This window comes from Eleutherodactylus coqui, chromosome 2, assembly GCF_035609145.1.
Source record: "Eleutherodactylus coqui strain aEleCoq1 chromosome 2, aEleCoq1.hap1, whole genome shotgun sequence".
Classification (NCBI taxonomy): domain Eukaryota; kingdom Metazoa; phylum Chordata; class Amphibia; order Anura; family Eleutherodactylidae; genus Eleutherodactylus; species Eleutherodactylus coqui.
Genome location: NC_089838.1, coordinates 19847270 through 19873778, shown reverse-complemented (window position 1 = coordinate 19873778; position 26509 = coordinate 19847270). Strand labels below are relative to the sequence as shown.

The 26509-nt window shown below is 44.9% G+C and overlaps 1 protein-coding gene across 4 annotated transcripts in view; it reads right to left on the bottom strand.

Annotated features, from left to right (window-relative positions):
* Positions 1-2596, bottom strand: part of GRIA1 (glutamate ionotropic receptor AMPA type subunit 1) — a 261991-nt gene extending 259395 nt beyond the window's left edge. For all 4 annotated transcript variants that reach the window (XM_066590438.1, XM_066590439.1, XM_066590440.1 and 1 more), the window contains exon 1: positions 2506-2596. In XM_066590438.1, coding sequence (XP_066446535.1) covers positions 2506-2596 — 91 coding nt within the window. The remainder of the gene's footprint in view (positions 1-2505) is intronic.
* Positions 2597-26509: the final 23913 nt, after the last annotated feature.

Sequence of the window (26509 nt, the reverse complement as noted above, 5' to 3'; positions counted from 1 at the left end):
CAATAACCGCCTTTCCACTGATACAATATTTTCCACCACCAAAAAAAAAAAAAGAAGCAAGTCATTTTCTTTTTAAATCAATGGTTTCAAACATGAAATAATGCATGAGGCAGCGCCATGGGGCATCTGTATGTCTCCTCCACTCTGGACATGCTTCTACACTGCAAACACAAATTACTTCCTCCGCCAACCCCAAGCGCTATAATGTGCTCTATCAACATGTTGCTCGTACACTTAGAATCAAAGCACATAGGAACTGGAAAAGTGGAACAGGCATAAATCTGGACGGCTAGAGCAGAACCATCCGGAATAATGGAACATGGCTGGCTATAATTATGTACTATGAACTTAGGGGGCATTCTGGGGCCTTGTAGGCTCTAAGTAGGTCAGGATGGAAGATATTGGTCATTGGGGTGAATTATGAGACTACAAGCCAGTTGAATTGGATATTAAGTTGGGAATCACTTAGTTGTGGACAAGTAAGGATATTACTGATATAACCGAGCTGAGTTGAGGACTTGGAACCAATCATGGCGATATCACAAGACCCTGTAGCTTTCCATGGGGTTGCAGATACTGTAAGATATGATTGAATCATAAACAGCAATCTTGCTTTTATATATATATATGAAACTTAATTGAGTCTACTAGACTGATGGAAATGTCTTCCCATCAACGTAAGTCTTCTTCATCAAAATAGTGGGGGCAAGCATGTTTATTGGCAGCTATACCCATTGCGTTATCCAAGTCATGGTCCGTAATTGTTGACATTTTAGTTTTTTATTAAGCTTTTGAATGAATTCTATCCCTCACCAAGGGCTATGGGTATTGCTGTAGATACCTAAGGGACTTCCACAGTAGAGAAACTCTACTCTTCCCAAAGCGTCGCTCTGATATCGCTCACAGGTGGTTGGGACCAAAATCCCCTTAAGGTGGAAAACCATGCAAGCATGATGAGCCTGATGCATTGTGACTGACGGAGGGACGACAAGGATGTAGAAGGATTGTACCGAGAGAAAAACACCATAAAATACAGAAAAAAAGACAATCGACGCTTTCATCAAACGCATAAAAAACGAATCCATCGGCTTATACTGCCCATAAAAAGGTGGCCCATCATGCAGCAGCTTGCAATCTACATAACATCTATATATGTTAAATAAGAAAGCCCCCCACTCCCTGCAAACAAGGACAGCCGCTGTCTCAGGTTAACCCTTCACATCCAACCTGTGTGCCTTCTAGGGCAGCAACATAGTTCACTATAGGAATATAATAGATAAGGAAGCAACAATTCACTTATAATGGTGAGTGCGGTAAGTCACCATGAACCCAATGACTGGAAGATAACACTCTATTGTTTCCCCATCTGTCAGGGAAGTGGTTGAACTCTATCAGAAGTGGATCCGTTGAACTATACTATCCTTATAGATATAATAGTGTGAGGCGTAGACATAGATAAAGAACGTCCAGATAACAGGTGGGAGAGGAAGAGGTTGTCTGAGTGGCGGCGGTGATGGAAGAATAAGCCCCTACTTAGGATAGGCCAAGGTATATCTCAATGGAGGCTGAGTGTGACATAATCTAGCCAGATTATCAGGTTGATTTGCAGCCATTTTTTCTATGCTGAGATGTTATTGCATAAAGTATTGATGTATTTGGTAATATTATTAGGTCTTATGATGTAATTCATTTAGACCTGACGTCATTTAATGAGACCTATATAATGGGAGAGCATGTAATATCAACCGGTAGATAGGAGATAGATCTAAATGAGATCGATAGATAGATATGAGATACATATGCCTATACCGCATTTATATATACCATTCTTGCATGATCTATATCACTAGAATGGACACCATAACCTGTTACAGGTACTGCCTCCTCCATTTATGCCTACTGCAAAACCCTCACTACTGGATGCCAAGACTGTTCAAGACGACACAGAATATCCATGTGAACCGTCAATTATTTCTCTTATTTACCAGATTCTTCTAAATTAGCCCCAGGAATATTGAAGCAGCTTATTAACTAAGAACAAAGACTGGTGATGACCCAATACGCATCACCTAGGTGGCAAATCCTTTGAGTGCCAGATGAGATTTGCCATGCTATCAACTGAGCAATGGGTTAATTGTGTATGCCAAGAGTAGAGGGGGCATGATTGAGAAGCTTTAAATGCCACAATAATGTATTAGTCAACACTAAATGAACATATTGGGGGCAGGTAGATGGGGCATGTGGGGGGGGGGGGTGTAGGTATGAGAGAGAGATTGAAATAGCAGGGTACATGAGAGAGTGAGCAGGAAGTGCTGCGTACATCATACAAACTTTGGGTATTATAATGAGTTCCGCACTATATCCGATCCAGAAAATAATAATAACTACAACCACCATCATTATTGTAACCATTACTAAGCTTTTCATCCTCTTCTACATCATGGACCATTTAAATTCCAGCCCCCCCCCCCCCCCCATTACCAAAAACCCATCAAAAGAACTTACCGATCTGGATAATGTTTGGAAAATTGGGGAAATTGACCCCAAGCACTGCCCCTAGAAAGCTGGTGCAGATAAAGGCAAAGATGTGCTGCATATTTCCTTTTGCATTGGCGAAGAAAAAAGGATCAGCCCTACTTCCCAAGCAAAGATTGTTTTCTTCTTCTTAATTTCTATTTCGTCTTGAGGGTTTGTCGTCTTGCCCCTGAAGTGTCTCGTATCCCGCTGGCCTTCGTTCCTTCTTCTTTGAGGTTCCAAGGATGGATGATGGGGGTGGTGGTAGCGGAAAGAGAGAGAGAGAGAGAGCGAGAGAAAAAAAAAAATCTGTTGATGCTGTTGCAAATTTTTGGTGTCTCTCTCCGTGGTGCTGAAAACAAGGCTTGTGTTCCTGGGCTTCTGTGCCTCCCTGCTACTCTGTGCCTCTTCCTTCCTCCATCCAGCTCTTAAAATGCTGTCTTAACATCAACTGACAGAAGGATTAAGTGAACACAGAAGGAAAGGGAGAGAGCCCTCCTCATTCACACACACAGGCACACACTAGCACACATTACTCTCTCTCTCCACACTCCATCATGCTAATGTGCTTTTATTACTGTAGCCAAGCAACTGCCTCACATTCCCCAACCTCTCTCCATCCTCCTGATAGAAGCCAATGTACTGGAGCTGAGGGTAATCTCTCCATCCTCCTGTCCCTAATGCACCCCCACACCCTCCTATAGTGTTAACAATATGTGCACCCACTCCTCCCGCCCTCCCGTGTCACAAAGACTCTCTTCTATATAAAGGAGTGCGGTCAGAAAGACACTTGCATCCCAGAAACCTGCTATTTTCTGCAATGAATGCATTGGAGATGTAGCAGAGCTGAATGGGTCATGAAGGGTTTGACAGATATGCGGAATACATCTCATGATGTACAGCTGCTCATTGATTTATACGATGAGGTATCCTTTTTTAGAAACTTTTTGGGGACCTTTCTTGGAAAGTGGAGAGGATTTTGTGTTTTGATATGATAAAATAAAAGGGATTGACAATTTATGCCACCGGAATGAATTGAATTCATGCCAAAAGGTGGTTCTTTAGTGCCCATTAGGCTAACACTTGATATATATGTCAAATGGTGAATACAGCCTAAGATGACATTATATACTGTCCAACCAAAAGGATTAGGACCCCCTTCATCATCAGTAGAATGAATTGGGTCTTATTAGCATATCAGATGGCATGAACCGTGCTATTTAAGATGCAGACCCTTGGAGGTGTCGGTCATAGTTTATATATGGGCTATGCCACTGCACACAAGCCATCCATTACAAAGCACAGTGCATCAGCCCATGGTTGGCATTGGACAGTTGAGCAATGGAAGAATGCTCAACTGTCCGGTGGAGGTTCCATTATGGTCTGGGGATGTTTTTTAAGTGGCCGTTGGTCGTAGGGGCAAGAACTATGAACACTCAGGTTTACCTTGACGTTCTAGACAAAAACGTGCTGCCGACAATGTAACAATACTCTGGGAATGGTCGGCCATACTTACGACAAGACAACGTGCCTTGTCACAAATCCAACGCTGTTCTACTTTGGTTTGAGGATATGGATGTTGCACAGTTCCACAACCCTGTAGAGCATCTTGGGGATGAACTGGAACGTTGCGTCAGGAAATATGAACAGCATTCATCTTTTTTGAGAGAATTGGCTAGACGTTTGCAGAATAAATGGAGGGAAATACCAGCTGAAGTGTATCAGACGTTAGTAGAAAGTATGCTGGGGAAAGAGTATCTGATGTCATTGGGGCCAAAGAAGCCTCTCTATGTATTAACATATGGAAATTAATGCTACTTTTCATTCTTGTTACTTTTGGCAGGATAGGCTAGGTATAGCTGAAACTCTATGGCAATTCACATTTGAAGTATTAGAGGATGTCTGTCACCAGATTTGGGGCAACAAATGGTGGTTGCCCAATCATGTGAAGAGTCTAATGGTACCTTTTTTATTTTTCAATATGACTTCACTCGCTTGCATGTGCGTGACGTCAGTACTGCTCGCTCAGTACGGCACAAGCACAGTGAGGCTGTACACATGATGTCTACAGTGAACAGAGCTGGAGACGTCACAAAGCATTGAATGGGCAGGGGTTCATCTGCAACGGGCAGGGATGCAGGCACAGCGGGAATGCCCATCGCATAGTGCTACTCTCATTTGCATATAGCGCAACCCAGTGACCGGGCTATAACAGGCTCCATGGAGAGACCCCCACCGATGACCTAAAGTCGATTTGGTGCAGCCCCTTTAAACAGGTAAAAACATATATCACCTATCAATAAATATCTGATTGCTTGGAGTCCAACAACTGGTACCCTCAGTGATCAGGAGAATGGCACACCACAAGTCCCTCACATGAAGGAAGTGACCATTTGCTGCCTATGGAGATAGCCTCCATAATAGTGAATGGAGTGTTGGTCATGCAGGATTTCCACAGATCCATCCATAAGATTCTCATGATCATTGGGGTCCTAGTGGTTGGACTCCCAGCGATCAAACACCTGAGGATAGGTGATAAATGTCTTTACTGGTAAAACCCCTTTAAGCTTTAGAACTAACTCAGCACTGCTACATCGAAAGAGTGGTCCCTGTAAAGATATGCAATATTTACCGCTGCCCTGCTATAAAGAATAATGATGCGATTGGAGTCACTTTGTTGCAAGACTTATTGGTATTGAGCGGCTCCTTGTTATATGTTCGCTATATGTCTATTGATTCACTGCTGGGTATAGAATGCATTAGATTTAGCGGCATGGATGTGTGTGATAGATGGCTGTGCTAAGCCCATTTGCTGTATGCCAGCAGTGTGCGGGTGACTGTGCTGAGCGTGTGTACCGCTATGTCGGCTTTATTAAGTGCACACAGATGTGTTGACAAGCACTACTGCTCATCATAGTGAAGATCCCATTGACTATATAGTTAGAGGTCTGCCTGGTTCTGCGCCAGCGATTCATTCTGTCTTATTTAGAAGAGATTCTTAATAATATACATAAGACGTTTTGATATTTTATTTTTCTAGAGGCAGTGCCCACGGGAACAACCATTGATTTATTTCTCTCTTTGTTTTAATGACAGCATTATATTTCTTTTTTTTTTTTTTCTCTCGTAGTTTTTCACTTTTTCTTATGATTTACACTGATGTGCCATAAATCATGGGATAGTAGTATGTACATTGATGATGAACTGGCATTAGCTCAAGTGACGATTCACGAACATCCACACCTGTATAAGTTGGGAGGTGTTATCTTGTGAGGTTGGTCATCATGGCAAGGCGATGGGAATTATTCGAGTTTGACCAAAGCGGGTGCCAGATGGATGGGACATTCCATTTTCGAAGTTATGCAGGCATTTAACATTTCTCGATCCACAGTGTCGGGAATACTTCATAGAAGGCATTACCAGTCATAGTGGACAGCACAGTGGCCACGCATGGGGGCTTAATGACCGCAATCAGCAGTGCCTGGCTAGAATTGTCCATGTGAACAGACAAGCAACTCTGGAAGAAATCACATTTCTCGCAGGTCAGTGCAGCGTTCTTTAGCTTCCATGGGATATGGGAGCAGAAGTCCCACCAGAGTGTCTCCGTTAACACCACAACACCTGACACAGCGCCTCACCTGGATCCTAGAGGACAGGCAACATGGTCTGATTAGTCATAGTACCAAATGTTTTGGGCTGATGGTAGGGTTCATGGGTGGTGCAGACCTTATGAAGCCATGGACCCCAGTTATTAACAAGGCACTGCACAGGCAGGTGACAGTTCCTTACTGGTGTGGGGTGTGTTCTCATGACATGGGCTGGGTCCACAGGTTCCTCTAAATACATCATTGACTGGTTCCTGTTGCGTTTCACTGCTTGGTGACCATTGTCAGCCCTTCATGGACTTCATGTATCTCCACAATGATAGGATATTCTGGCAGAATAATGCCATTGAATCTAAGTTGTCCAGAATTGTTTCGAGGAGCATTCTGGAGAGTTCCTAAATAGTGTGGTCTGCATGATCATCCCACTTGGGCCCAATCAAGCTTTTATGGGATGTAGTTTAGAGGTCTATTCCCACTCGAGATCCTGCCCCTACAAATACCATGGAGCTGTGGGTGGCACGGCTCAACATCCATCCATATGAATTCTGTCCACTTGTGGAATTGATACCACATCAAGTTTCTGCTCTTCGCCAAGCTAGAGAGGTCCTACATGATATTAGCTTCTGTCCTAACATTTGGCACGGCAGTCAATATTATAGTGAAAAAATCCTCATGATTTTCAAGATCTCTGCTTGCAGTCCTTCAGTAGGAACTTTCATTGTTTACCTCATACATTTAACAGTCTCTCCTGGTAATGTGATAGACATATAATACCTGAGCTGAGCAGATTCCTTCTACACGTTACAATCAAGATGAGGGTGCTATTATCCAGGGTCCACCTACAAAGTAGCAGACCAAGCTCTTACCATCACAAAGCTTTCCTACTGCGAAGGGCCCAACCCAAACTGGACACCTCAGAACAACCCACCCAAACCCAGCCTGGCCAACACAGCAACCAGCACCATCTCACAAAATCTAAAATCAAGAAACAATAATCAAGAACCAGGAAGAATATATTAGTAACTGGAAGAACAACATAAGAACATCCCAGCAACTAATATAAAAGGGTCTACACAGGGAGTGCAAAATTACCCCATATCTGGAAATCCTACAAAACCCCTGAGAACGTCAGGTCCTGAGCTGCTACAGACGGAGGGCCTACAGCCTGGCCAGACAGAATTACAAGCCCAAGGAGGGTAGACTGTGCCAACAGTGGACCCAGGAGGCCATGGAGGATGAGGCCCACTACCTGCTGAAATGCCCCAGATACTTAGCAATGAGGGAAAGTCACTTCAGGAGACTCTCTGATGTCTTCCTGGAATTCAGCCCCAAGGAGGAGGAAGAAGAACTCTACATCCAGCTGAGGGAAGAGGAAGACACAACAGTCATAGTGGCACAATATGTTAGTGCGTGTCATACACTGAGGTCAAGCTTGTCTGGACCATGTGCAGTTACACAAGAAAGTTCTTGCACAGAATCAGGATAGGTTCTCAGCCTGGATTCATTTATTTGCAGCTAGCAGAGATTTTGAAAATTATGAGGAAATAAAGCATAAAGTATATTAGGAAGTTGCAGAACATGTAATTACACAATGATTAAGTTTCATTTGCTTAAAGCGTTGCTGACTTTTCAGATAAGTTTTTAGATAATTTTTCAGAATAAGCTAATTACAGATGCAGGAAGTTTGAGGTATGTCTATCTTAAAGAGACTTTGTCACCTACTTTTATATCTATAGGCTAAGCTTATGGGCTGAAAGTAGGTGACCTGCTGAATCTGAGCATTTAAGTTTTATCAGGGGCGTAACTAAAGGCTCAGGGGCCCTGATGCAAAAGGTGAACTGCCCCCCCCCACACCTCTTTCTCTATCTGTACCCGTACCCATACCTAAACCATGCTGCACAGAGGCATAACTTGAAGCTTCTGGGCCCCAATGCAAAACCTGTAACAGGGTCCCCAACTATAATACTTTATTCATGGTACTGGGCTCCCTATATGGAGAAGAGAGGCCTTATGGGCCCCCAAGGCTCCTGGGCCTGGGTGCAACCGCATCCCCTGCACCCTCTATAGTTACACCCCTGAGTGTTATACTTACCTCCCCTGCCCTTTCCCCAGTGTGAGCATTGGAAGCCAGAATGCTAAGTAGTCCACCCATTACAAAAATAGAATGGACGGACTACTTAGCACACTGCTCAATGCGTTAATGAGCAGCTTTCAGCGGTGATACTGGGGTAACGACACAGGACGTAAGTATAACACTTACATCCCTGGACTCATAGGGTCACCTACTTTCAGCCCACAAGCTTGGCTTATAGTGCCAAAAGTAGATGACCGATTCTCTTTAGCTTCTGACGTCTAGACCCTGAGAGTTTTTCCATTCTTCCAGGCAAAACTGCTCCAACTCCTTCAGGTTAGATGGTTGTGTTGGGGTCTAGCAGTCTTCCCACCGTGGCAGACTATCCCAAGACATCTCCTTCTTTCCCCTTAGACCCATCCAGTGCAGCTTTAACAGTATGTTTCGGGTCATTGTCCTGCTGGTTATTTTGCCGGATGTTTCGGAAATGTTTTCTAGTGGAAATCAGCAATAGAGGATCCAAATGGAACCTCCGATGCTGATGTGAACGAACCCTTACAAAAAAAATCAACCAATGCCAGAACTTTTTTGGTCCCCTTGTCTCCAAGCGATCAAAAAGTCATATGTTGGCTTTGACCTGACCAAAATGATATCAATAAAACTATGGGTCACTTCACAAACAATGAGACAAACTCATTGAAGGCAAAATATAAAAGTTATGTTGATTAAATGATGGCAACAGAAAGATATTTTTAAAGATATTTCAGAAGTAAGTACATAGAAAACTATATACATGTGGTATTGCCGTAATTGTACTGATCCCTGGGATAAAGGTAATGTTACTTTCACTGCATGGGGAATGCCTTAACCCCTTAAGGATACGGTTCTTTTTTTTCCATTTTCGATCCCCCCCCCCCCCCCCCTTTTAAAAAATCACAACTCTTTTATTTATCCATCAACGTTAATGTCTGAGGGCTTGTTTTTTGCAGGATGAGTTATATTTTCCAATGGTATTATATAATGTACCATATAATGTACTGAAAAACTTGCAATGGAAAGAAAAACTATATTCAGCCATTTTTGGGTGTGTCTTGTTTCTACGACGTACCCACCGCGTTTTCGCGGCTTTTCCATTAATTTCCATTGACATTCATGGGTGCATTAGGAGAAAAATAAGGACACATATGCAACTGACAGTTCCTATGTTAAAAAACGCAACGCAACGCAAAAAAAAAACGCCAGTGGACAGGAGTACATTCAATTCTAATTGCTCTTGAGAAAAAACGCAAAACGCAAAGAAAAAAAAATCGCCAGTGGGTGGGCGCCCTAATAGTTTTTTTTTTTGCTGCACTACTTGTATTTTTTTTCAAAGATATTTAATTTTTTAAAATTATTTTCTGTCACCTCACCATCTTCTGACAGCTATGAATTTTTTATTTTCCGTTAACATAGTTATGCAAGGGCTCATTTTGTGTGGGACGTCCTGGAATACAACGACTTTTGGATCACTTTTCATTACATTTTTTCTTGGAGATGGGGTGATCAAAAAAGCTCAATTCTGGTGTTCTTTTTTTTCTCACGACGTGCATTCTAGGGGGTAAATAATGCGTTATATCGATATATATCAGACTTTTACAGAGGCAGCGATACCAAATATGTTTTCTTTTTTATTATATAGATTATTTTATTATAAATATGGCAAAAGGGGTTATTTTTAAACTTTTATTACTTTTTTTTTTAATAATTAGCAAAACTTTTTAAACTTTTTTTTTATAGTCCCCAGAGGGGACAAGAACTTTTGCTGCTCTGATCGTTCCTGCAGTATAATGTAATGCCATAGCAATACATTATACCGCGATCTGACAGGCATTCTATCAAGCCACACCACAGGCATGGCTTAATAGGCAATTTGCAATGACAGCCCTGGGGCCTTTTAGAAGGCCCCTGGCAGCTATGACACCCACACAACAACCCATGATCTCATCGCAGGTAGCAGTGTGGGACCCCGCACATCGGTCGGGGAATTTAACGGCAGCATTTAAAGGCTTAACAGCTCCGATGAGCCCCGCGATCTCTCTTCATACATACCCCAAGGCTGCAGGACGTAACTGTGCGCCCTGCAGCGTTAAGTAGTTAAAAATACGCCCACTTCAAAGAAGGCACAATTGTGTTCTTTTCGTTTTGCCCCACTTTGAAACTTGTTAAAGTTTTCCAGTGTTCCATTAAATGTTACCATTGAAAGATGCAATTAAATTTTTTGAAAAACACAAAAAGGGCAGTAAGTAACACACCAAGGGGGGGTTAAATACTTTCGCTAAGCACTATATGTGTATATATATGCAGCTTTGAAAACTGTAAGAAAAATTGCATAACAATGATGGTCGATGGGCTCTACTTAGCTTGTTACCCACAGCCTCATGTTCTCGGCCCTACCAATTAACTTAACTCTTTGTTCAGTGTGCCAGAACTGAACTAGTTATAGCTTGCCTCTGGGTCCAACATAAATAAATTATTACTAAAAATTGGCCAGTTGCCTGCATGTCTTCCGTAGCAGTCAGAGTATGCTTGTAGTGGGGCTATGAAATGAAAATGAGCAGATCTGTCTCTTCTGGTGACAGTAGACCCTGATTTTGACAGATTATGTTAGGCTTTGTTCCTTATTTTTCTTTGTAAGGTTCAATGATTGCTTACTTTCTCTCTCAATCTCTTTTGTGCTCTCTCTCTCTCTCTGCCCCTGGGCTAATCTAGGAAGATCCCGGGTAGTGAGAAGTTGGGTGTCTCAAAATGTGTCATGGCAGAACCAGGAGAGACATCTAGAAGAAAGGTCGTGGTCTATGTGTAAGACTTAGCTTCTAGCACTTATTAGGAAATGTAGTACGGTATGGATACTGAAGGCCTTATTAGCTATAATGGTCCATTGGGTTAGCATTTACTAACACAAACCAGCTTGAAGGCAATTTATAATTAGGTTCATGATTATATGCAGTCACTTCATGTGCTCAAAAATAGTTGAAGGTGTCCATACAAGCTATGACTCTAGTCAATAGATTTTGGCCCAAAAGACTGGAAATCCTGCATTAAAAATGCATAAATTCAAGATCAACCTTGAACTGTTGACATTATCAATAGTAGGTTCCTATATGACTTATAGTTGCAAGACTAAGTAAGGGAACCCTTTGGAATTAGACAGATTTCCGCATCGATTACTAATAAAATGTGGTCTGATTGTTATCTACCGTAAGTCATAATTATAGACTAACACAATTTACTGAATACTATACAACAGTTGTACCCAGAGGTGGAACTTGAAGCTGCTGGGCCCCAATGCCAAATCAGAAACTGGGCCCCCAACTTTAAAGCTAGTATTGGTTTGCAATATGGGGAAGGGAAACTTTAAGGTCCCCCTATGGCTCCTAGGCCTAGGTGTGACCCCACCCTAGGCTCTGCACCTCCTATACTTATGTCCCTGGTTGTACCATTTGTGTCTGTATTGAGCACATTGAATAATCATCCACAGTGCAGGGAGAAAAAGTTGGTGAGCCCTTCTATTTAAGAACTTGTAGACCAGCTTTTAGCAACAATCATCAAACATTTCCTGGAGTTGTGTAACGGGGTACGCCTTTTACTTTTGTTAGGATGTGTATGCAGCCTCTGTTTGGTTTCTGTAACTGTCCAGTTGTAAACTATCGATGACCTATCCTTAGCTTAGGCCACCAATAGATCAGCGCTGATTCCCAAGCATGACCTTCTTTGATTAGTTGTTTGTTGGGCCAGTGTGTTTGCGTACTAAGCTGATTTTTGCAGGAACCAGACAGCTCAGTTTTTTCTGCAATGACCAGGTTAAGTATTGCAAACAAAGTTTCCATTTTCTTGAGTGGGAACCTTGCCTGCAATATCAAGCCTGGCCACTGCAGTGGGAACGGAGCTGTCTGCATCCTGTAGAAATTAGCTCAATCTCCAAGTGTACTAACCTGGTGAATAGCTGCGCAGAAGAGGTCCCAGGTGGTAGAACCCCTGCATATCTACTATTAAGCCTATTCTGTGGATAGGGCATTAATAGTTTATAAGTGGAAACCCTTTAAAAGTGTTGTGTCTGGCCACTAGTGATCAAGTGGAAAACAATTCTATTTTATGTTTTTATGCCTGTTTGTTCTACTAAAGGGATTGGATGCGAGTGATCATGTGGGGAAGTTTGTAGACGCTGGGAATGATTGTACACTCTACATTTGATAGAGCAATGCTAGCATCAGAGCCAGCAGGAAGTGGTGTGGCAAAAGGGATACTGTGCCAGTCTTGCTGGTCACTGTAACGTATCACAAGACTGCATAGAAGAGGCATGCTGGTTCCTATGCCAGGGACCCCGGTTGAATCCCATTCTTCCAGTATTCGATTCTAGAGCGGCTTTGGCCTAGAAGGACATCCCAGTGTCAGCAGCGATCTTCACCTGAGGTGAACCGGTCGAGAGACCTTCTGTTTGCATTGCAACCGAGTATTGCACACTTCATCACAGACTGTCTTGATATCTGTTATAATAAATGCTACTAGCATCCACAATTTGGTTGCTTCCTCACTCAGCACCTCGCTGGAGACCTTTATCGACCATGTGTCAGTCCTGCGATCTGGTTCATTTTGGCCATTACAGAACAGAGCCCACGTTACCTGCTGTTTCTGCAGATCCTCTGTAGAGCCCTCCTTGGCCCCTCTCTCACTCGTGGGGCCACTACAGCTGCAAATAAGATTTGCACAGTGTTGAGAAGGAACTTTGAACCATTCTTCTCTGCAAAAGTGTTTCAATTGATCAATATTTCTGGGATACCTAGCATGCACTTGTCTCTTCAGGTCATGCCACAGCATATCCATAGGGTTAAGGTCAGAATTCTGACTTGATCATTTCAAAACACTAACTTTTAGAGATGAGCGAGCACCAAAATGCTCGGGTGCTCGTTACTCGGGACGAAATTTTTGCAATGCTCGAGGGTTCGTTTCTAGTAACGAACCCCATTGAAGTCAATGGGCGACCCGATCATTTTTGTATATCGCCGATGCTCGCTAAGGTTTTCGTTTGTGAAAATCTGGGCAATTCAAGAAAGTGATGGGAACGACACAGCAACGGATAGGGCAGGCGAGGGGCTACATGTTGGGCTGCATCTCAAGTTCACAGGTCCCACTATTAAGCCACAATAGCGGCAAGAGTGGGCCCCCTCCCCCCGCACTGTCAGCGTAAAGATCGTTCTCCTCTGCCATAGCTGTAACAGCTGTGGCAGAGAAGAACGATGTTTGCCCATTGAATTCAATGGAGCCGGCAATACAGCAGGTTCCACTGAAAGCAATGGGCTGCCGGCGATCGCAGGATGAATTGTCGGGAAGGGCTTAAATATATAAGCCCTTCCCTGCAATTCATCCAGAAATGTGTTACAATAAAAATATATACCGGCGTATAAGGCGACGGGGCGTATAAGACGACCCCCCAACTGTCACCTTATACGCCGGCAATACAGTGGAGCAAAGAATAAAAATCATTACTCACTTCTTCTGACGTTCTGCGGCACTACTGCAGGCTGTCGCTCCCTCCTGGTCCACGGCAGAGCATTGCTTTCTGGACGCAGGGCTTGAAATCCCCGCCTCCAGAAACACAGCCAATCACAGCCATTCAATGACATCATTGTCATTGGCTGTGATTGGCTGAAGGCACGTGTGTTTCTGGAGGCGGGGATTTAAAGCCCTTCGTAGAGAAAGCAATGCTCTGCCGGGAACCAGGAGGGAGCGACAGCCTGCAGCAGCACCGCAGAACACCAGGAAGGAGTGACAGTCTACAGGAGCGCCGCAGAACGTCAAAAGAAGTGAGTAATGATTTTTATTCTTTGTTCCACTGTATTGCCGGTGTATAAGGTGACAGTTGGGGGGTCGTCTTATACGCCCCGTCGCCTTATACGCCGGTATATATTTTTATTGTAACACATTTCTGGATGAATTGCAGGGAAGGGCTTATATATTTAAGCCCTTCCCGACAATTCATCCCCGCGCACGCCGGCAGCCCATTGCTTTCAGTGGAACCTGCGGTATTGCTGGCTCCATTGAATTCAATGGGCAAACATCGTTCTTCTCTGTCACAGCTGTTACAGCTGTGGCAGAGAAGAATGATTTGTCTTCTATATGTTCTCAATGGGGTCGGCGCTGCTGTCCACTCACTGCAGGGGGGTGGTATAGGGCTTGAACGTCGCAGGGGGAAGTTGTAATGCTTTCCCTGTCTTTCTATTGGCCAGAAAAGCGCGCAAATTTCTCAGGGAAGAAAATGAAAGTAGCCCGAACACCGCGTGGTACTCGTTACGAGTAACGAGCATCTCGAACACCCTAATACTCGAACGAGTATCAAGCTCGGACGAGTATGCTCGCTCATCTCTACTAACTTTCCTTTGTTTCTTCTGTACTTGATTTACTTGTGTGCTTTGGGTCATTGTCTTGTTGTATTACCAAACATCTCTTCAGCTTGAGGTTATGGACAGTTGCCCTTATGTTCTCCTGTAAAATATTTTCTACACCTTAGAATAAACACACAACTGGGTGTTAACACTCGATGGTGAGACTCTTTGCACAGTGTGACATGCCCATTGACATTTTATTCTAGAATTATAACTTCCAAGCAGGGGTGTTCCCGGCTTTTATGCTGCCTGAGGTGAAGTGTGAAATATCGTCCCCTCACCAAAAAACCCCACTCAATTCACAGGCATTGAAAGAGCCGAAACACAAGATACAGAATACATATTTGAACTTTTGAAACTTGTCTGAGGAGACAGAGTAATGTTATGGTTGTTGCTAGCTGTTTAGTCGTTCACGACCCTCCCCGACCCAGAAGGCTGCCTCCCTCCATGTTTTTCGGTTTTGCATGGCTACTTTCAGTTGGTTGATATCCATGCTAGTATCAGCTCTGACAGTATCGGCCATCGTGTTCTTTGGCGCCGGGTCTTCTTTTGCCACTCATCTGTCCAAGCATTATAGATTTTTCTAGTGACTCTGCTCACATTACATGGCCAAAATCCATGAGCCTGAGTCCGGTCGTCTTGTCTTCTGTGAGCCTGAGCCTGGTCGCCTTGTCTTCTGTGAGTCTGAGCCCGGTCGTCTTGTCTTCTGTGGACCTGAGCCTGGTCGCCTTGTCTTCTGTGAGTCCGGTCGTCTTGTCTTCTGTGAGCCTGAGCCTGGTCACCTTGTTGTCGAGGGTTAATTTGTTCAAACAGACTGGTCAGTTATGTTGTCGGTTCCAAATTGACCTAAGCAGGAGGAGCGCTCCTTTTGAGAGTCAAAGTACTGACCATTACACACGGTATATGGTGAAGTAATGAACTCTATTTTATTGTCTGTATCTCTTGACTTTTATAGCCAGCCCCTCTCGCAGGACGGGACGTGTGGCTAAACAGGGAATAACCTCGTGATTTCCATACATCTTAAACTCATGACTTCTATATCTGACAATAAACTTTGACATTTAGGCTTGATATATGACATTCAAGAAATAGCTGATTTCACATGACTTTTAGACGAGTACATTAGTAAATATAGAGAAAGAGCTGACAACTTCTTTGCGGTTAGGCTATGTCTCACTACATTTATGAACATCTGCTCTTAACTTCCTGATTCCACTTAGATCAGACGTTTGGCCTATTACTCAATAGTCATGAGTCCTTCAGAGCAGAATAGAATATTTGCAGTATTCAACTTTATTGATTCAAATAGATTACTAAGCAAAATATATTAACTCCTTTTTGATTAGCGACATTTATTAATTTCTTTACAGCCCCTATTGGCCCTTATCATTCCCCCATTTTGGACATCAGGAAGACACACACAGGAATGACAATTATGGGGAATTTTGAGGCTGAGTTGATCCAGAGGAAGGCGAAAACCCTTTTAGGAAAAAGCCAATTATCCTTGTATAAAAAGGGGAAAAATTCCTTCCTGACCCCAAATATGGCGATTGGAACAAGTCCCAAGATCACAGCCGACATCTGACTTTTTAAAATGTATTATTGTTTTCATGAATCTAAACAAATCTCTTATCATTTATGTGAAACATAAAGTGTATGTTTGACCGCATCACAATGGAACAATATTCATATACATTAAGAAAGGTATTTTCCTGAATGACATTGCTTTCCTCCACATCACTATCGTTATGCACTATTGAATATATATCGCGAAGTGTCTTTGCTGGGGTGGGGATAGACAGTAAGCAAGTCCGTAAAATATCTTCCCCACTCCGAAGGTTGGGCATGCACATGTGGGAAATATTCAGTACGTCCTTTGCAAAGTATTCCCACATGTTGGGGTGTCCTTCCGCCCAAACAGTCCATCTTCTTCTTACATCGACAGTTGATGAGGAATTGTCCCGAAAAGAGAGTAGTCCAAGAAAACAAAGGGTAAATAATACACCTATCCAGACTATCAATGCTGGTGTCCAGGTTGCCATCCTCCTCCCCCACCCTGGGTTGGGCTTACTCTCCACCCCCCTCGTGGTGCTGAGGTGTTGGAACTTTCTTGCAGTGTGAGGCATGGATCCAAGTGGGTTTGCCTTCTAGCTTGACCGAGGTGGGAGTGGTTAACAGCACTTGGTATGGTCCGTCAAAGCGAGGTTCCAAAGTCTTTCTGACGTGTCTCTTTACCACCACCCAATCTCCGGGATTCAGAGAGTGGGATCCTTCCAAACTATCAGGGTCTGAAATAGAAGAGAAAACTAGGTCGTGTGTTATTTTTAGCTTTTGGCATAAGTCCTGCACAAAGGAAGTAACTTTATCATGACCCAGGGATACAGCTTGGGGGTGATACAGTCCTAACCTGGGCACGGAGCCAAAGAGAATCTCATAAGGAGACAGTCCTGTTTTCCTATTTGGCGTGGTTCGTACTGAGTAGAGGGCCAGAGGTAGGCACTCGGGCCAAGGTTTTCCTGTTTCAACCATGGCTTTCTGTATCTTAAGTTTGAGGGTGCCATTGAGTCTTTCTACTTTTCCGGAGCTCTGCGGATGATAGGGGGTGTGAAAGGCCTGCTCTACTCCTAAGGCGGACATGACTTCCTTCATTACCTCACCAGTGAAGTGAGTACCACGGTCGCTCTCAATGGTCTCTGGTACCCCAAATCTGCACACTAACTCTGACACAAGTTTTTTTGCAGTGGCCTGGGCAGTGGCCTTCGTGACCGGGTAGGCCTCAGCCCACCCAGAAAAGAGGTCAATGCATACCAAGACATACTCATACCTTCCTGATCTGGGCAGCTGGATGTAATCTATCTGTAGTCTCTGGAAGGGGTACAAAGGTCGCGGAGTGCACTTCCGAGGGGTCTTTACTACTTGACCGGGGTTGTGTAGTACACAGATTTCACAAGCCTTGACGTATGCCTTTGCCATCCTGTCAAATCCCGGAGCGTACCACATTTTCTCCACCAGGGCTACCATGGCATTACGAGAAGCGTGCACCTTTCCATGAGCCAAAAGGGCCATACTAGGATAGGCAGCCGCAGGTAAACACATACGGGAACCCATCATCCAACCTTCATTTCCTTTTACTGCCCCTGCACTTGCCCAGCGCTCCTGCTCTTGCCCTGAGGGGAGTAGGTCCACCTCCTTCTGTGGTGGGACAGAGAGGGTCTGGTCCTTGGCAGGGGGATCAGGATCCTCCTCCGCTGGGCAGGACCTGGTCTGAACTCTGCACACGGGTGCCCTCCAGTCCAGCAGGGCTGCAGCCTTAGCTGCTCCGTCTGCCTTCTCGTTGCCTCTGCTTTACAAGGAGTCCCCTTGGGTGTGTGCCTTTACCTTTATTATGGCTACCTGCTTCGGGAGCATGATAGCTGACATTAAACTACTTACTGCCTCACCATTCTTTATCGGTCTGCCTTGAGCTGTTAGGAAGCTCCGCGCGCGCCAAATCGGCCCATAGTCATGCGCAACGCCAAACGCGTACCTGGAGTCCGTGTAGATATTAGCAGTGACTCCCCGGGCTAACTTGCAGGCCTCGGTCAGAGCGCACAGCTCCGCTTCCTGTGCTGACATATGTGGGGGCATGGCGCGGCCTATCAGTACTTCATTCATTGATACTACAGCAAACCCTGTCACAAATCTGCCCATCTCATTCTGGTATCGTGATCCATCCACAAACATTTCAAGGTGGGGGTTCAGGAGAGGCTTATCTGTGACATGAGCAAATCCAGCTGTCTCCTGCTCCATCAGAGCAGCACAGTCATGCTGGTGCTCGGTGTCAAAAGCTTCCTCTTCGCCTAAGGAATTGACAAAAAGTTGATCCCCTGTGCTTACTCCCCCTGTTGAATCAGTGTCACCTAATGGCAGTAAGGTGGCCGGATTCAAAGTTGTGCAACGTTGAAATGAGACATTGGATGAAGAGTGTACTGCAAGTTCCATTTTAACCTGTCTAGCAAGAGACAGATGTCTACGGCTCACCTGTGTCAGAATTCCATGTACGTCATGGGGCGTGAGGACCACAAGAGGGTAGTCTAGGACCACCTCAGAAGCTTTCTCAAGTAGTGCTTGTACAGCCAGAACTGCTCTTACACAGGAGGGTGAACCCCTGGCTACTGCATCAAGATGTGCACTGTAGTATGCTACAGGGCGCTTTTTGTCACCATGCTCTTGTGTGAGGACGGCAGTAGCATGTCCCGCCATCTCAGTCACGAACATCTGGAAGGGTTTATCATAGTCTGGCAGACCCAGTGCTGGAGCACTGGTAATCTGTATTTTCAGCTGATGGAAAGCTGACTCGGCTTCCGGAGACAAAGCAAATGGCTTAGAACTCAGGCAGTCGTACAGAGGCTGCATGGTCATGGAGGCAGAGCGAATCCACGGCCGACAATATGAAACTAACCCCAGAAATGTCCGCAACTGAGCATGGGAGGTAGGGAGTGGCATGTCCTCCACCACCTTGGTACGTTCTGGCGTGAGGTGTTTTGTACCAGGACCTAGGCAGTGACCAAGAAACACAACATGAGATTTGCAAAACTGTAATTTGTCTTTACTGGCTTTACACCCACTGTCTGCAAGAAAACAAAGGAGGCTGAGTGAGGCCGCAACACAGGTAGGTCTGTCCGGTGCACAGAGTAGGAGATCATCAACATACTGAAGCAGGGCCACACCTGGTGGGACCGTCCATGCATCAAGTACAAGCCTCATACATCGGGTGAATTGATTTGGGCTGTTTTGTGCCCCTTGTGGTAGGACAGTCCAGCAGTACTGTTTTCCTCGGAACGTGAAGGCGAACAGGTACTGGCAATCGGGGTGGATCGGGACGGACATAAATGCATTGGCTAAATCGATCAGAGTGTACCAACAGGTTCCGGATGGTATGGTGGACAACAGAGTGTAAGGGTTGGGGACCAAAGGTGTTTCTAGGATGGTCACCTTATTGATTTCTCTTAGATCGTGAACCATCCGGTAGGTATCAGGTTCACCTTTCTTCCCTTTCTTTTTAACTGGGAAGAGTGGCGTGTTAGCGGGTGAGACGCAAGGTTTTAAAGCATTCAAGGCACATAACTCTGTAATAGTGGAGGCTATTGCATCTTCCTGTGCCATGGCTAGGGGATACTGGCGGATCATGGGGGCTTTTTCCCCATCTTTGAGATATACCATGACTGGGGGTACGTGGAGATGGCCCAAGTCTGTCTTCCCTTTTGCCCATAGGGTCTCTGGCACTGCTGAGAGAACCTGTGTATCTTCTGGGGTCAACACATATACAGTACAAGAAGGAGGCGGAGTGACCAAGTCTGCTGCCATGAGACAGAATACTTGGTGGTCGGCCGCAGAGGTACTGACATGAGCCTCACCGGAAGGATGGAGCTGAATACAGCACCCCAGGGGTCCCATCACATCGGTTCCCATGATGCAATCCCCAGCGGGTGACACCAGGAAGCGAGTGAGGACTCGTGACCCTTGAAAGGAGACTTCTATGGGCTCGGTCTCACGCATGGGTGTTGGTTCACCGGACACTCCAACGGCTATGGCTATGGAGTCTGAGAGGGGAATACTAAGGTCATTGACTTGTGAGGTACTGACACATGATTTAGTAGCCCCTGTGTCAATTAAAAAGGGCACCTCCTTCCCCTGGATTTTTAGAGGCTGAAAAATTTGTGGCCCACGTGCGTCAGTAACTATAAGGGACACGGGGGAAGGAGTGCCAGACCTTCATTGGTAATTGGTATACCCGTTATTTCCCTGTGGGCGGGATGATGTGGTATTGGCCGTACTTCCCTGTTGCCCCCTTTCGTCTGACGTGTTCTGTCTAGGGCGTTTAGGGGCTCTACAATTACGGGCCAAGTGTCCAGTCTTCCCGCAGTTATAACACTTACGGGTCTCCCGCCTGGGGTCTGTAAGTCGGACTGTGTCCCCCTCCATGGTGTAATGTTTAACCATAACACTCTTTGCGTGGTTTTCTGTGTCCATGACAAATCCTACAGCTTTCTTATATAGATCACGCGGTCTGGCCTGTCGCCAATCGGGGGTACATGCTTTAACGCGTTCGGACAGGCGCTTATCTATTCCTTGCATAAAGGCTTCACAAAAAGCAGCATTACGTATTGCTTTTGGACAATCATATAAACCCAGATCTCTGCCAACTTCCTCTAAACGGCCAAAGTAACATTCAATAGACTCGCCCTTGTTCTGTCTACACTGGGTTAGGGCTGTACGTCTCTCTTGGGCTTTGTCCTTAAACCAGGCTTTAACCTTGTCAACATATTGAGTACCACTAGGTAATGTCTGGGGGTCATCTGGGCAATCTTCAAGACCACAAAATTGAGCAATACTATTGTAAAGGCCCAGAGGACATTTTACATTCATAAGACATTCCATATCTGTCCAAGTGGCAGAGTAGTTTTTCTGTATGACTTCCAACTTTCTATGGAAAGCTGCTGGCTCTGTCTGGGGATCGGGCAGTTGCTGACACAGTGCCATCTGGTCTGTGGCGCTCCAGGGTCGCCATGTAGTGACTGTAGACCCGGGAGTTGGTCTATGTGCGTCCGTAGGTCTGTCATTAGAAGACGATGGTCTGTCAGTGTCCTCTTGTCTGACCGTGCCCAATGGTGGACTCGGTCTGTTTGTTTCTCTATAATGGGTAGTGGAGGTTGTAACTGGGAACAAGGGAATCGGTTGTCTATACTGATCCCTGCGACGTGGAGTCCCACATACTGTACAGAGTTCTCTAAAACAGGCATTCTGTTGACCACAACGTGGACAATCCCAAGCCGGACCTCTATTTACTTCAGGGCCCGGGGATCCTGATTGAGGGCTGTAGGGAGGTGTATCCATCTGGGCAGTAGCCTGTGGATACGTAGGAGGCAGGGGCGGCAAATTGGGATACAGAGAATTAAAGGGATTATTAGGAGACATTGGTGGAGCGGCCGGGACGACAGGAGAGACTAATGGAACCGTAGGCGTTTCCATGGGAACGTCTATTGGTGGCCGGGGCATAGGACAATAAACTAAAATGCCCTCGCCTCGGGACTCGGAGTCCCAGTGTTCGTCTTCTGCTGTTTTAGAGCAGTCCAGAATAGCCTTCATGCCTTTTTCCAAACCCTTGTTTCTTATTTCCTTTCTATGCTTATCCTCATATTGTGACCAAAATTCATAATTGAATGTTCCCGCCTTCTTAAGGCCTATACGTTTGTAAACTTTATAGGCTTGTCTGCAAATGTCCTCCCCTTCTCTATCTTTAATTATCTCAATAGGAGTCTGATATATCTTAGATTGTTCAGACCCCATCTTGACCACTTCCGACTATTCTTCACTAAGTATACAGGACGTATATTTCACACAGTAAACTAAGATAATCACTGAGACTATCTGGGAACACACAGTTCCCTGTCCCGGAATAGATTTACAGAACTAAAACGTGGTCAACTTCAAACACTAGGATTCAGGGGAGACCAGACTTCGCCTCTTAGGGAACTTTTAGTAATATTATAACAGATCCAGAGTAAGAATATGACTGCCAGAAATGAGACTATAACAATAACAATTATTTCAATCTCCAATACAGACAACATGACTCTTTAAGTCCCAATGAGTGAGTTCTTCCGTCTAGGACAGTTAAATGAACTTATTCACTCTAAAATATGGACGGGGCAGAAAATATAGGAAACAGGCAACAACATACCTCTAGTCCGTTAGAGACACAGATCAAAAGAATCCAGACTGTATAATAGTAAGATAAGCTCTTACCTGTACACCGGTGTTTTAGTCTGGGGTCTCCGAATCCAGTATCCACGTCAACGGGCCAGGAGTTTGTTTCAGTCTACTGGTTGCGATGTCCCGTAAAGGTAAGCCCCGCCCCACGTTGGGCGCCAAGAACTGTCGAGGGTTAATTTGTTCAAACAGACTGGTCAGTTATGTTGTCGGTTCCAAATTGACCTAAGCAGGAGGAGCGCTCCTTTTGAGAGTCAAAGTACTGACCATTACACACGGTATATGGTGAAGTAATGAACTCTATTTTATTGTCTGTATCTCTTGACTTTTATAGCCAGCCCCTCTCGCAGGACGGGACGTGTGGCTAAACAGGGAATAACCTCGTGATTTCCATACATCTTAAACTCATGACTTCTATATCTGACAATAAACTTTGACATTTAGGCTTGATATATGACATTCAAGAAATAGCTGATTTCACATGACTTTTAGACGAGTACATTAGTAAATATAGAGAAAGAGCTGACAACTTCTTTGCGGTTAGGCTATGTCTCACTACATTTATGAACATCTGCTCTTAACTTCCTGATTCCACTTAGATCAGACGTTTGGCCTATTACTCAATAGTCATGAGTCCTTCAGAGCAGAATAGAATATTTGCAGTATTCAACTTTATTGATTCAAATAGATTACTAAGCAAAATATATTAACTCCTTTTTGATTAGCGACATTTATTAATTTCTTTACAGCCCCTATTGGCCCTTATCATTGTCTTCTGTGAGCCTGAGCCCGGTCGCCTTGTCTTCTGTGAGCCTGAGCCTGGTCGCCTTGTCTTCTGTGAGCCTGAGCCCGGTCGCCTTGTCTTCTGTGAGCCTGAGCCCAGTCGCCTTGTCTTTTGTGAGCCTGAGCCCGGTCGCCTTGTCTTCTGTGAGCCTGAGCCGGGTCATCTTGCCCTCCAGTGATGTATCGGGTTTATACGATTCAGAACTTCTCTGTTTGTTCCTCTCGCTGTCCAGGGTATACGCAGCAGCTTTCGCCAGCACCACAGCTCCAACACATCAATCCTCCTTCTGTCAGCTTTTTTCACAATCCAGCTTTCACCCCAATGCTATACTACGTTTTATCTCTGACATAGATTCTCCAGCCTGGTCAATTTTCGAACAAAGGAAGATGAAGTCTTGCACGCATTCTACAGCCTTGTTGTCGATTTTGATTTGGCCATTTTTCGCAGTTGTTTTCTTTACATTCAGCTAAAGGTCCATTTTTAATTTTCCATTTTAACCCATTCCCGCTCCAGGGCGTAAGTTTACGTCCTGGCAGCAGGGTACTTCCCGCAACAGGGCGTAAACTTACGTCCTAGGGATAGCGCGGGATCACATATGACCCTGCGCTATCCCGCAGCGGGAGTCGGCTGTCAGTCACAGTTGACCTGTTAGTGAGCCCAGTGGTAATAGTGCCATGGTTCATGACCCCTGGAGATATAGTGTCCCCCATGGTGGCCCCAGTAGTAGTAATAACTCCCATAGTGGCCCTAGTAGTAATTCTGTCCCCTATAGTTTCCCACAGTATTAGTAGTGTCCCCCATAGTTTCCCTAGTAATAATATTGTTCCCATAGGAGCCCCAGTAGTCATAGTGCCCTCCATAGTGGTCTCAGTGGTAATAGTATCTCCACTATTGGCTTCTGCCCTGGCAGCAACCCAACAAGCAATTCACTCATGAAGTGGAGCAACACAGACCCCATGAAGAGAGGGCAGGGGTTACAGCAGCAGTGGCAGTGGAGTGGTGCTGCTGGCTGGGTGAGTGCTCTGCTTGTTGAGTTGCTGCTGAGCCTGATTGCAGCTGGCTATTAAAATAATTACCAGTTGAGTGGCAACCCGCCACCGGTCTGAGGTCATGCAGATTACTGCCTTAGGTTGCCTCATGGTAGGGGTGCCCCTGCTTCCTAAAAGTTCTTTCCCCTGTAACTACATTTTATTTCCATTTCTTCGAATGTCTCATCATCCAGTACCTAAGAGAATATTACCCTCCCCGATATCTTTCTGCATTTGAATGCATTGGGCGCAGTGTGAGTGTTTATTTCTTAAGCAATCTAGACATTTAGTACAGGCGGTTCACTGAATTCCTATAGGAATCGCTCAATTTCCAAAAAGGTTGCTTGTCAATAAATCTGTAACACTTTGGAAAACCGACATAGATTGATTTAATTTATGGATTGGGTAACGTCAGCTGCTTCTGGCATATAAAATGGTGAAGTAATGCTAGCTAAAACTCTAGCGCTCCTCCGGCGGTATTAAAGCCCTTTTTAGTTTATCTTATCTGTAGTTGATCTCTGAGAGTGTTAGATGTTATGTATGAGACAAGAATAATTATTACCATTCAGTACATATAATGAATCTACATTACAGCATTGATTTTCCTATAAGCTAGTAGACCTGTGCTGTGCCTATAGGCAGAAGAAGTGTCTCTTGTTGCTGCTGGGCCACAATGTAAAATCTGTAACAGGGCTCTCTTGTTGCTGCTGGGTTCCAATGTAAAATCTGTAACAGGGCTCTCTTGTTGCTGCTTGGCTCCAATGTAAAATCTGTAACAGGGCTACTCATCTAAAATGTTTCATTTGTAGTACTGGTATCCTCATAATGGGGACAGGGACCTTATGGACTCTTAAGCCTCCAGGGCCAGGGTGCGATTGCATCCTCCGCACCCACTATAGTAAAGTCCCTGGGTGGCACTGGGTGGATGGCGACTGCTAGGAGGAACATCTACATATGAATACACTGAGGAAAGTACTTTCATATGTAAATGTATGTGTAAGTTAATAAGGCAATAACAGTGATGTGTAGACGGAGGAGGACACTCAGATGCTAGATGTTGTGAGGAGCTCTGCAATGTTCCGCTTTAGGCCAGGAGCACACTACCATATATTGGCGGCCATTTTGCATCCATTATACGAAGATGCGTTCTGGCCTGACAGAAGGTCTCCTTATCCAAACTCTAACCATCATGCATTTCTATGATGTTCTGAGTTTAGGTCAGGAGACCTGTGCTCAGGCCGGGAAGTACTTCCATATTATGGATGCAAAATAGTGGCTGAAATACGGTAGTGTGCTCCTGGCCTTAACCCTTTGCAATCCAATTTTGGAGTTAGGGTTTCCTAGGATGCTTTCTCTTTCTGCCATTATACAATGGCGCCATCTGCTGGCTAGAGCCAGTACTGCGGTATGGGACATGCTGGAGAGGCCCCTGACAACAGAGCGGCCAGTATTATACAGTAAGCAGGGGCGTAACTATAGGGGATGCAAGGGATGTGGTTGTACCCAGGCCCAGGAGCCTTAGGGGGCCCAAAAGGCCTCTCCTCTCCATATAGGGAGCCCAGTGCTATGACTAAAGCATTATAGTTGGGGGCCCTGTTACAGATTTTGCATTAGGGCCCACAAACTTCAAGTTATGCCTCTGACAGTAAGAATACCCTGCTGGACGTCTTCCAACATCGGAGCTGTACAGCCTACAATCAGAATGTCTTCAGACGTCAGACAGTGGATTGGAAAGGGTTAAAGGTGTTTCCTGAAACTATGATATTGATGACCGTTCCTCAAAATAGGTCATCCATATCCACTTCGTGGTGGTCCACCACCCAGGACCCCCACTGATTAGCTGTTTAGACGTAGAGAGGGCCATGATGTTTGTTTACCTGTTTAACATTGTACTTGTTCATTTTTTTCTAAGACAGGACAGGCGGGTGCATGGTGAGGGTATGCTTTGTACGTCAGATATAAAATGTCTTGAATTGCATCACTAGGGGAGCGGATACGTTTTGCCAGGTGGTTCCGCCACAGAAGGGTGCAATAAGATTGCATATTGCTAGGCTGCACCAAGCGACAAGTTGATTGCAGGCCATGATTGTGTCTATAGCCTGGTTTCTGGCTATTTAGTGTATCATGCTGAAAAGAATCACCCGTGACCTACAAAGACTGTTATTGTTCATCTCGTTGCCAAAAAAAAAGTTCCAAGCATGCAGCGAACGAGTACTTCTTAGCAGCAGGTTCCCTGATACATTATCCTCAGAAGAGCACTTACCAATATCACCACTGGGGGCGACCATGTCCACAGCTGCACTTACCCACCAAGACTATCGTAAACTGGATGGGCC